The sequence below is a fragment of the Rhamphochromis sp. 'chilingali' genome (genome assembly GCF_963969265.1).
Source record: "Rhamphochromis sp. 'chilingali' genome assembly, chromosome: 15".
NCBI classification, from domain to species: Eukaryota; Metazoa; Chordata; class Actinopteri; order Cichliformes; family Cichlidae; genus Rhamphochromis; species Rhamphochromis sp. 'chilingali'.
Genome location: NC_137942.1, coordinates 12,384,382 through 12,396,734, shown reverse-complemented (window position 1 = coordinate 12,396,734; position 12,353 = coordinate 12,384,382). Strand labels below are relative to the sequence as shown.

Below are 12,353 nucleotides of genomic sequence, written 5' to 3'. Positions count from 1 at the left end.
TCAGGGGCGAGGCATGTCATTCAGACAACATCTTGATGGCAAAAGGTAGAAAAGGAAATGCGTGTAGTGGCAAAGGAATTCGACTATCACCTTAAAACATACACGGCAAGTTTAAACAGCTGCAACAATAGCAATCAGCAGTATTCAACTAATATAAAAAAGATGTATTTTAATCTAAAAGACATAAGAAAGTCAAGTGATGATGATTTTAGCTTATTTATAATTGATCCTATACCATCGCTTGACCTCCTTTAATGTCCACACGCAAGACGAGAAGGACCTGGGGACAGCAGCTGCCAGTTTCCCATGAGCCCTGAATGAGGTCACTTGAACAACACTGTGGTCACCATATTGTTTGAGGTATAGTCAACAGAATTTTTCTTTTTTTTCTGCACATTTTCATCTAAATCACATAGACAGGAAAACATTTACAGATATTAGAGCAAAGCATATATATATATATATATATATATATATATATATATATATATATATATATATGTATATGTGTGAAAAAAGGTTTCCCATCTGTTCCTACCTACATGTTATTTTGTATATTTTGTAGTCTTTTTTGTGTGTATTCAGTTCAATGCTCTCTTTGTATTTAAACTTTAGTACCAGAAATTTGATAGATAGGATAAGTTAAAGCAGAGGCTCAAGCAAGGACCCTGTGACCTTTACAGTTGGGGTTTATTTATTTATTTTTTTGTTACTTCAGGTTTCATGTTTGGTATGTCATTACGATCTTCCGTGGCTTATCTGCCTCGGGATGCTGTTGCAAAAATTGTTCAGCATGCAGCAGCTTATTATTCTGTGCTAAAAAACATCTAAACTAATCCGTTCACGAGACTCGCAGCACATTCGAAATGTCAGCGTGGATGCCCTTCCTGATCCTCCTCTCAGACTGTGGCGACAGCTCTCCAGTGACGCAGATCTCTGAGGGCCGACCTGAAAAGTGACACCATTAACTTGACTCTTTACAGCTGAGCAGGTCAGTCTGTCAGAGCACGATGAGAGCCCAAAGCCATCCAACTTCCTTTTTTAAGTAGTCCCAGTAGCTTTCACAGGTGGCTCTCCACGTTCTCTTTCTGCACTTCGTAACACTGCAGCTTGTCAGTAATGCTGATGTCCTCTACCAGGATATAGTTACTGATGGTCCCCTCGTGCAGCAGTGAGGCACACTTCCCTTCCTCCGTACTGTTGACCATGCCATTTTGGTTGCTAGCGACGAGCATGTGCCTCTCCTCGGGGCTACAGACTGGGGCGGTGGTTTTGGCGATGTCTGGGAGGTGAGGCATTCGAGGGGCGTGGTTTAAGAGACTGGTTGTTTTTGTGTTTGGGGTATTGCTATAGGTGTGGCGGTACTCCTCCTCAATGTTCCTCCCTAGCTTCCAGCGCTTCCACTTCTTCAGGATCTCAGACTGCACCTGGGGAGACAGCAGAGACATAAAGTAGACACTACAAAGCTTCGAACATCTGAAGATGGTGAAGATGGTGAAGATCGAGATGGCTCACTTCTTTGTTGACAAAGCAGTACAAGATTGCCACCAGGAGACCCTGTGAAGACAAACAATACTGATTTAATTCTGTCTACTAGCCATTTTCACCCACAATATTCACTTACATGCTACTCTGCAGCTATGAAAACATGAAACTGAATGTCTTCTAATATATGCACCACAATCCAGGCAGAAACTGCAAGTTTGCTTCTTTAAAATAAACCACAAGTGCCTTTGAGTAACATCTGTCTTAAGATGTAAGCCTCACAGCTATGTTTGCCATCTTTTGACTTTGAAATTCTCTTTTGCTCTGTCTGTTGGTCATCTGTCATATCTGTTTCCAGTGCCTAAAGGTCACTCTAATTATGTCACTGTGTGACAAAGTCATTTAGCAGTGCTCATAGTGCATTAATTTAATCTCTTCTGACACACAAATATTACAGCACATCACGACTGTCTCAGAGATGGAAAACTCACAGAAGCAGAGAGAGACAATTATGCAAGATTATTATTAGTTTTATTATTTTTTAGTAGCCCACAACATATTTCTAACTGTGATTCAGATGCTGTTACAGTTTGGACATTTAATCTTGTTAAGCTAACATTTGTTAACTTACAAAAAACAAGCCTTAAAATTGCTGTTTTAACCCTTTTGTCACATCTCTCCACACAAACACTTGATATTGATAACACCCATTCACCCTTGATCAGGACTACTTGGCAAGCACAAAATTAAATTAACTAGTTTCCATCAATCAATCAGTTTGTGTGAGTTTTGTGTGAGTTCACGAGCTATCACAGGGTGAGAGGTGAAACAACCCGGACAAATTGCCAGTTCCTAGGCACTGAGTACCATGTATTACCAAGTAGTTTTCCATGGAAAGCGTTGAGGGCTATATTTAAGCCCAAATCACAATTCTCTCCCCTAAACCTCACCTTTTTGGTATCAAGCAGTAACTGATACCTAAACAAATCAGAGAAAAACTGGATGTGAATCATGACCTCCTGCCTTGAAAACCTACCAGCAACTGCCACCCGAAGTGCCTCCATGTCATGGTCCTGAGTCTGAGGACTCAGTGTTTTGTGTTCCTTGTGCTTTTGTTCATTCAGAGTGTGTATTCTGTTGTGATTTTGCCATTTGTTAGGTTTCTGTTCTTTGCCTGCCTGCTTCCACTTCTCTGTGTTCCCTCTGTCTGTCCATGGTGTTATTGTGTCTGCTCATGAGTCTGCCTGTCAAGTTCAGTGTCCGATCTGGTTCTCTGTGTCTGTTAGTTTCCTGTTTTATTCTGAAAGTTCATGTCTCATGTCAGTGTGTTCAGTTTTACCTCTCCCCTGTCTCGTTAGCCTTATTGCTCCCAGCTGTGTCTCCCTCCTGTGGCCCATTCCCTGATTACTCCCCGTGTATTTAAGCCCTGTGTTTTCCTGTGCTCTCTGTCGCGTCGTCTGTTTAACTCCATGTCAGTCTGCATTATTCTGTTACCTGGTATTCATTCTGCGTCTCTCTGCCATCTCTCTTTGTGCATTTCGCTCCTCCTCCCGTGAGTGTCTGGTTTAAGTTTTGTTCTTTAGTTTTCCCAGTTTAGGTTTGTTTACTCCCCGCTCTGCTCTTCCTGTTTTGTCACTTTATCACCTCTGCAAATAAATTTTCACTCGCACCCCAGTCAGTGCCTGCATCTTGGATCCTTTTCTCAATTCACCACACGACTGCTGTGCAGCCGTGACAGTACGACGCGACCACAAGATGGATCCAGCGGTCTTGGCCGGGGAGAGCGACCTCACACGTGCCCTATGCCTGGTGGACTGGGTAACCCACACCTCCAATGCACGAGCGAAAGTTGTGGGGATAAATGCCGTTGAGGCAATCCTGGCCGGAAATCCCTATCTCCACCAGGTCCGGGGATTTACAGACTTAATCGCTGAGCTGCATAAAGCCCAGGAAGCGGTGCAAGCTCGGGAAGTAGCCAATTGTGCCCAGCAACAATGGACTACGACCGCCACAAAGCATCCGTCTCAGATTCACCCACCGGAGGTTTCACGGCCCGACCCCCCAGAGGTTTTTCCCTGCCTGTCGGAGCCGTCAGCGGTGGGGAGGAAACATTCGCGCCACCGACGCTTCACCCCACAGCCGGATTCAGGGACTCCTGTGCGACCAGCTGTGGTGAGTTTTAAGGACGCTGGTGCTTCTGGAACTGTGTTTTCTGGGGCCGTTCATGGGGAGGGTAAAGACAGTACACGGCGTTTACCTACCTTCGTGGTAACTGACCTCTCACAAGTTGGCATTTTCAAAACATCCATAACAGTAGCTGACTGTGTTTCATCCACTCCACCACCAACTCCAGTCTCACTTCAACCAGTACATCAGCCTTTAGCCAGTTCATTAGCCCAGCCTGCATCTATGCCATTAGCCCGATCACCCGTTCCCTCCATACTGGAGGCTGTGTCTGTGCCACCCATTTTGAATCTCGTTCCTAGCACCCATTTTGAGCGGAGAGACAAATGCATTAAAACCACTCTAGTTTCTCAGAAACTGGCTAATTTAGAGACTGTTACTCGCCCCAGGGCCTCCCCAGAGGCTGGGTCTCAGCCCCCAGCAGACTCAGGACCCCTGGCGGTTAAGAAGCCAGCTGAGGACCACACCCGGCCGTCGCTGCCTGAGCAGACCCAATGCTCTGTGCAGCTGCAGTCTGCCATGTGTTTGCCAGAGGCCCGTGCGCCTGCTGGTTCTGTTGCGTCCCTGCCAGAGGCCCGTGCGCCTGCTGGTTCTGTTGCGTCCCTGCCAGAGGCCCGTGCGCCTGCTGGTTCTGTTGCGTCCCTGCCAGAGGCCCGTGCGCCTGCTGGTTCTGTTGCGTCCCTGCCAGAGGCCCGTGCGCCTGCTGGTTCTTTTCTGTCTCTGCCAGAGGTCTCCGCACCTGCTGGTTCTGTCCTGTGTGTGCCAGGGGCTTTAGTGCCCACTGGTTCTGAGACTGTTTTTGCTGGGGGGCCCGAGGAGCCCGTCCAGCCTTCTGCCTCGTCAGCTGGGGGGCCCGAGGAGCCCGTCCAGCCTTCTGCCTCGTCAGCTGGGGGGCCCGAGGAGCCCGTCCAGCCCTCAGCTGCAGTCTCATCACCAGCTGCAGTCTCATCACCAGCTGCAGTATCATCACCCTCGCCTGGTCCAGCTTCCGCTTCCTCATCAGCATCGCCTGGTCCAGCTTCCGCTTCCTCATCAGCATCGCCTGGTCCAGCTTCCGCTTCCTCATCAGCATCGCCTGGTCCAGCTTCCGCTTCCTCATCAGCATCGCCTGGTCCAGCTTCCGCTTCCTCATCAGCATCGCCTGGTCCAGCTTCCGCTTCCTCATCAGCATCGCCTGGTCCAGCTTCCGCTTCCTCATCAGCATCGCCTGGTCCAGCTTCCGCTTCCTCATCAGCATCGCCTGGTCCAGCATCTGCTTCAGCATCGCCTGGTCCAGCCTCAGCATCCTCATCAGCTGCTTCGTCTGGTCCGGCTCCAGCCTCCGCTTCATCCTCATCAGCTGCTTCGTCTGGTCCGGCTCCAGCCTCCGCTTCATCCTCATCAGCTGCTTCGTCTGGTCCGGCTCCAGCCTCCGCTTCATCCTCGCCTGGTCCGGCTCCAGCCTCCTCATCAGCATCGCCTGGTCCGGCTCCAGCCTCCTCATCAGCATCGCCTGGTCCGGCTCCAGCCTCCTCATCAGCATCGCCTGGTCCAGCCTCCGCATCCTCATCAGCTTCGTCTGGTCCAGCCTCCGCCTCCGCCTCGTCTGGTCCAGCCTCCGCTTCGCCTGGGGCTGCAGGGGCCACGCAGCCTTCAGGTCCCCTACTACCACCTCCACATCGTCGGTCATCTGCCAGGCCGCTTGTTGGGCATCTCCGCCACTGTGGACGCCCTCCTGAACGCCGCCACTACCTTCCACGTGGCCGGCCTCCGGACTTGTTTCCACACCGCTGTTGCCGTCCGCACGGTCGGCCCCCAGAACTGTTTCCACACCACTGCCTACTGCGTGGCCGGCCTCCGGACCTGCCCCACTGCTGCTGCCTTTCACGCGGTCGGCCCCCGGAACTGAACTGTTTTGGCCTCCGGGTCGGCCCCCTGACCTTGTCCGTCTGGGCCTTTTCGGACTATGTCCCTCCGTCCTGGACCCCCACCGCCCGCCCTGGTCGGGTCGTTTTCTGTTTTTTGGTTCGTGGGTTTTTTTTTTGGCTTTGGTCCGTTTTTGTGTTTCTGTTGGGCTGTCTGGTGCCAGCCCTTGAGGGGGGGAGTACTGTCATGGTCCTGAGTCTGAGGACTCAGTGTTTTGTGTTCCTTGTGCTTTTGTTCATTCAGAGTGTGTATTCTGTTGTGATTTTGCCATTTGTTAGGTTTCTGTTCTTTGCCTGCCTGCTTCCACTTCTCTGTGTTCCCTCTGTCTGTCCATGGTGTTATTGTGTCTGCTCATGAGTCTGCCTGTCAAGTTCAGTGTCCGGTCTGGTTCTCTGTGTCTGTTAGTTTCCTGTTTTATTCTGAAAGTTCATGTCTCATGTCAGTGTGTTCAGTTTTACCTCTCCCCTGTCTCGTTAGCCTTATTGCTCCCAGCTGTGTCTCCCTCCTGTGGCCCATTCCCTGATTACTCCCCGTGTATTTAAGCCCTGTGTTTTCCTGTGCTCTGTCGCGTCGTCTGTTTAACTCCATGTCAGTCTGCATTATTCTGTTACCTGGTATTCATTCTGCGTCTCTCTGCCATCTCTCTTTGTGCATTTCGCTCCTCCTCCCGTGAGTGTCTGGTTTAAGTTTTGTTCTTTAGTTTTCCCAGTTTAGGTTTGTTTACTCCCCGCTCTGCTCTTCCTGTTTTGTCACTTTATCACCTCTGCAAATAAATTTTCACTCGCACCCCAGTCAGTGCCTGCATCTTGGATCCTTTTCTCAATTCACCACACGACTGCTGTGCAGCCGTGACACTCCATATGTGGACTTTGCCTTTCTGGACCATTACGCCTTGGCATCCATTCTTGGCACAGCTGTAGCATGAAGGCTGTATTGTGTGCATCTCAGACAAACCGTAACCGTTTTTGATGGTTTGAGGTGTGTATTTTCTTTTCCTGTTCTGTACTTATGCAAGGACAGCTGAGGTGAATTATTACACCACATAAAGCTTTAACAATAACTTTCATTGAAACCAGAGATGGCTTAATTCACTGTCCTGAGGCACACCACTCTCCTTAAGGTGATTAATGATGTTGAATCATACTAGAAATAGTGTTGTGAAAAAATAAACATGTTTCAAAGTTCATGACTGACAGTCATTTGTTGTTAAAGTCCAACCTGGAAGGAGGAGAAGAAGAGGTCAGAGAAGAGCCTGGTGAGACGCAAGCCGATGCTGCCACTGGTGGACTCATCTGTTGCGAAGATAAAGACCACATTATGGATCCCGAGCAGCGGGATCAAAGTTAGCGTTGACTTAGCCAACCTGGGACGGAGGAAAGGAGAGACAAAGGAGAGAAAGCAAAGACTAAGTAGAGAGAAAAAAACGCAAATCAATAGAAAAACAACATCATATTCACACTCACCGAAACTTATAGTCTGTGTATCTCATTTGGTGTGCTCGGAGCTTTGACACGAGAATTTTGATGATATGGATGAAGATAAGGAAGTTGATCTGTAAGAGACAGAGAAAGACGGTGTTACTGGAAATAGTTTACTTATATTATGCAAAAGATACCATCATAAAGCTCATCTTTCTCCAGTACAGTGGAGATGGATCTTCCAGATGCATACAGGCCCAGAAAAATTGTGATTAATGAGAGAAATGGAAGAAATCCGAGTTACAAATATCACAAAGGATCAGCATTAGTCCCAATAGCTGTGCAAAAAAGTGTTTTCAAGCACATTGGGAAACCCTTTCATAACAGCTGGCATTTCAGACAACAGTAGGTGTTCTCCTGATGAAATCACTTATGATGTGACCTTTAATATTTTAAAATAATTTGTCATGGGTAATTTGTGGTGCTTGGACCTAATGCGTGCATTTGATTTCTGTCACGGATTGTTATATCAGCAGCCCAGTATGTACTGGCATGAGAATTTAATGGTGAACGGAACTGTGTAACGCTGCACAATTATTCAACATTTAAACCATACGGTAACTTGTAATATTTAAAAAAGGAGCTTAACCATAGCCATGATAAATTGTTAATCAATATTAATATGCACTTACTGGCCATTTCATTAGGTACATCTTACTAATATCACTTTAGAGCCAATATAGAAGTGTTTTAATTCATCATGGCATAGATTCAACACAGCCCTGAAAAGATTCCTCCGAGATTTTGGTCCATGTTAGTTGCACATCCATGATGTAAATCTCCTATTCCTCCACATGCCAAGTTATCCTGCTGGAAGCAGCCATCAGGTGATGGGTACAGTGTGGTGATAAAGGGATAAGCATAGTTGACAACAATGCTCAGGCAGGTTGTGGTATTTAAATGATGATCATTTGGTAGTAAGGGGTCCAAACTGAAAATATATATCTATTTTTTTGATCGCTCTGTAAACCAGCGGTCCCCAACCTTTTTTGCGCCACGGACCAGTTTATGCCCGACAATATTTTCACGGACCGGCCTTTAAGGTGTCGCGGATAAATACAACAAAATAAAACTAGTACCGGTACCGAAAAAAGAAGCTTTATTCATAACACACGTGAAAAGACCCAGGAAAACCGAGTTAACGATAAAAACGATAACAAAATAACACTAAAACCCCATAAAACCATACATTTCACACCCGAGCCTCAAACGATGCTGAATCATACTAGAAACGACTCACGGACCGGTACCAGTCTGTGAACTGGGAGTTGGGGACCGCTACTGTAAACCATAGAGATGATTGTAGGTGAAATACTCGGACCAGCCTGCACGGTACCGACAACTTGGTGCATTCAGCATCACTTAAATCACTTGTCTTTTCCATTCTGATGCTCAGTTTGAAGTACAAAGTTTATGCCACGATGCTGTATCAAAGTGGCCGGCGAGTGTATATAACAGATGCTAAGCTAACTATAGGCTGGCTAAATCTGTCAGCCCACTGCGTATTAAACCACCTACATATTTATCTACATATGCATATCTGTAGTTCTATGTTTGCACAGACTTGAATGAAATTGCTGTAATTGTCAAAATATCTGTAACACCTGGAGCAGTCTAACATGCACACACTACACACACACAATTAATGTGAATACTACAGTGTAGTTTTCTACTGTGTCGTGCAGTTTGAGAATGGTGGGACCAAGATAAAGAGGGAAACAGTGAAATTGGGACCAGCCCTCCCATTCCAACAGGAACTCAAACACAGGAATTCCTGTGGGATACAGGTCACTTAGCTGGACGATAAATGCATGGAAAGTGCCAGGATGTCTGGCCTCACTTAAGAGCCACGACAAATTGGACTTGTGTAAACGCTTAGAAGTGACCTTTGCAGAACACATGTCTAATAAAAGTCCTGGTGACAGGATGAAGAGAGTATGCAGAGCTGGTCACAATGCAAATATTAATTAGATTTAATCCACAAATCTTTGAGTCCTGACAGGCTTCACAGAAGTTCTGGGTGAAGCACATCTTACCTTTAATACAACATGAATAAAAGAGGTGTGTTTAATATTTAACGGTGCACCAGTGGGGGATAAAAATAGCTGGAAATGCTTGATTCACAGTCATATACCACTTTAAGGCGAAGCTGCTTTTTTCCCATTAACGTTTACATGCAGAAATAATTGAAATGTTAAAAAAAGGACATGGCATAACAAGATGCGAAGACACATAACGAGGAGGAGGACGACGACAAAATTACCATAACAGCTGCCAGTATCGGAGCGCGTATGATCCACCAGTATTTCATGTTTATATTTTGTTCCCAGCAACTGAAAAGAATGAAAGAAAAGCACTGAATGAAATATCAGTGAGAGACCACCTGACATATTTCCTCTATTTTACTAGAACGCTTGTGGACACGGCTCACACTGTAAAACATGTTGTTAAGGCTTTTAAGACTTTACATAAGAGCACAGTGTGACCTTAAAAGCACTTCATTTACTCCTTACTCCAGAATATTTGGCGTCCTGCTGAAAGCTAACATGAAATATTAAGAATGTGCAAACACAGCTGTTAAACCAGACTGGCATCCAGCAGGAGATAAAACATGTGTGAAAAGTTGAATTGCAGCCAATCCTTCATGTAGTAAATTGTGTGTTAAATTAACCGCAAGCATCAAGATTTTTGGAGAAAGACAATCTGCTGACTTTTTTTTGACATGGTGTCCTGATACAAATGTTACAAGCTAAAATTTAAACTCGTTGGCAGGTTTCCACCCTTGTTAAACAACCTGGAGAACAGGGAAGAGGGAAAGAGAGGGAAACTTACTCCTGATTTTCATACAGGTATTTAATCGCCACCCATGGCACGAGGAATATTAATGGGGTACCTGTGAAAAAAACAAGAGATGTCTAAATGCAAAACAGCCAATTAGCACTTGACAATTTGTATGCTCTTACTTCATTTGGCTCAATTCAAAAAGTATCGTATAACACATAATTGACTTGCACCCCCTGACTTATGACTTCACAGATTCAGGCCAGCTCACCCCAACCGATGCACTGGTAAATTTTGAAGTAGTTCCTCTCCGTAAACACAGTGATGACCAGGAGGTTGTGGAGGTAGATGCCTTCCACCAGCAACCAGTAGCTGTTAGCCATGATACTATACTGCATCATAACCATGGCAATGCGACAGCTGACCATTGTCTGCAAGAAAAGTTTAATATCACATATTTTACACTGCCGAGAGGAGTCGCCTGACACATTATTTAGCCGATGTGAGATTCAGGCTCTGTGCCCACAGAGGTAAGATTTTACAACAGCAGCAACTTTAAACCCAATTTCAGCCATCTGTGACAACCCAGCGCACATGATCCTCCTTTTATATATGTATCTCTTCCACAGTAAACGTATTTTATTTTGGTCATGTATGCAGTCTCTCATCTTTGTTGTGTTGGTGAGACTCCTCACTTGCTTGACTAACATAAGTAATCAATTAAAGCCTTTTTAGCTGTAACTGTTTTGAGATTAAAAACAATTAAATATAATGTGGATATTAGACAGAGATAAGTAAATGCAAAATGCAGTTTTTAAATAAAGATTTTATTGATTAAGGAAGAAAATTGGCACTGGTCCTGTGTGAAAAAGTAATTGACCCTCTTGTTACATCATGAATTAACTGTGATTAATCTCTTTTTTTGGGAAGCTGAGTTCAGTTTCACTAAACAGGCTCAGACATGATTACTGGCAGACCTGCTGAATCAGGAAATTACTTACATAGAACCTGTCTGACAAAGTGAAACAGGTTAAAAGATCCCCAAAAGCAACGCATCATGCTACAATCTAAAGAAACACCTGAGAAACAAAGTCACTAACATCTATCAGCCTGGAAAGGGTTCAGAGCCATTTCCAAGGCTCCAGGACTCCAGTGAATCACTGTGAGAGTCATTATTTACACATGGGGAAAACTTGGAACAGTGGTTAACCTTCCCAGGAATGACCGGCTCCAAAAGCACATTGATGACTCATCCAGGAGATCACAAAATAACCCAGAACAACATTAAAGAACCACAGGCTTCACATGTCTCAGTTAAGTTCAGAGTTCATGATTCAGCCATAGGAAGGAGACTGGGGGAAAATGGCACCGAAGGGAGAGTTCAAGGAGAAAACCACATCAAAAAGAACACAAAGGTTCATCTTATATTTGCCAAAAAAAAACAAAACATCTGGATGATACCCATAAGAGAAAGCTAAACTTTTTGAAAGGTTTCAGTCCCATTATGTCTGCTGTAAAAGTAACGGCAGACATAAACACTGCATTTCAGAAAAGGAACATCATACCAACAGTAAAATATGGTGGTGGTAGTGTGATGGTCTGGGGCTGTTTTGCTGCCATCTGTTCGTGACCTCAAGCTGAAGTGCACTTGGGTTCTCAAGCAGGACAATGATCCAAAATACAAAAGCAGGTCCATCTCTGAATGTCATAAGATGGCTCAAATATCTCATCTCATCTGATCACACTGGTCTAGTCTGCTTTTTCAGTCAGAAAGCTGATACACTGAAAAAAATTGTTTGGCCAGCTCTTGGATTTACGTAAGCATCTTGCGTGTATTTAACACAAGTGCCTCATGCTTTAAAGTTAAGTGTAACTACATAGTGTAGAAACTACATGATATGCAGAGAGGCTAGATTAAATTGTTCATATCATGTTCAAGTGAAGTAAGTCAATAATATATCAATGTTAAATCCCGCGACACTGCACGGGTTTCAGACTCGCGCTCTTTAGATCGTGGTTTCAGGAAGGCATCCATCTCAGTCAAGTCGAGCAGCCACCTCTACTTTTTTTAGTATACCAAAAAAAGTAAATTGGGTGGTTGTTACATTAAAAAAGTCTAACTTGTAATTTGAACACAGTAATTTCATGTTTCTATGAACGTAATTAAATCATGAAGAATCTGTACGAAATTCAAAAACTTAATTTGTTCTTGTTGAGACGACATGATACAATCTAGTAAGAGTGGTTAGTTGCTGAACTCATGAAATTCACAAGATCGCACAAGATTTCAAACTGCAGGAAAATCACTGGAGTTATAAGAGGCAGACAACTACACACGCACCACGTGCATGCTATTGCTATTTATTGTGGATTATTACAAAAACAAAAAAATTCTGCATCAAATACAGGAAATCATAGCTTTCCTACATTTCCTAGATTGTTGGCATGGTGGTTAGTGCTGTTGCTTCACAGTAAGAAGGTCCTGTGTTCAAATCCACATTCTGGCTAGTTTGCAGGTTT

At 44.9% G+C, this 12,353-nt stretch overlaps 1 protein-coding gene across 1 annotated transcript in view; it reads right to left on the bottom strand.

The window, feature by feature from the left end:
• Positions 1 to 520: 520 nt before the first annotated feature.
• The window catches only part of gcgra (glucagon receptor a), a 55,846-nt gene continuing 44,013 nt past the window's right edge, over positions 521 to 12,353 (bottom strand). Inside the window, exons 8-14 of the mRNA XM_080906043.1 lie at positions 10,105 to 10,264; positions 9,885 to 9,945; positions 9,316 to 9,385; positions 7,038 to 7,126; positions 6,793 to 6,937; positions 1,516 to 1,557; positions 521 to 1,427 (exon numbers count right to left, since the gene is read on the bottom strand). Coding sequence (XP_080762169.1) covers positions 1,062 to 1,427; positions 1,516 to 1,557; positions 6,793 to 6,937; positions 7,038 to 7,126; positions 9,316 to 9,385; positions 9,885 to 9,945; positions 10,105 to 10,264 — 933 coding nt within the window. The 3' untranslated portion in view covers positions 521 to 1,061. The remainder of the gene's footprint in view (positions 1,428 to 1,515; positions 1,558 to 6,792; positions 6,938 to 7,037; positions 7,127 to 9,315; positions 9,386 to 9,884; positions 9,946 to 10,104; positions 10,265 to 12,353) is intronic.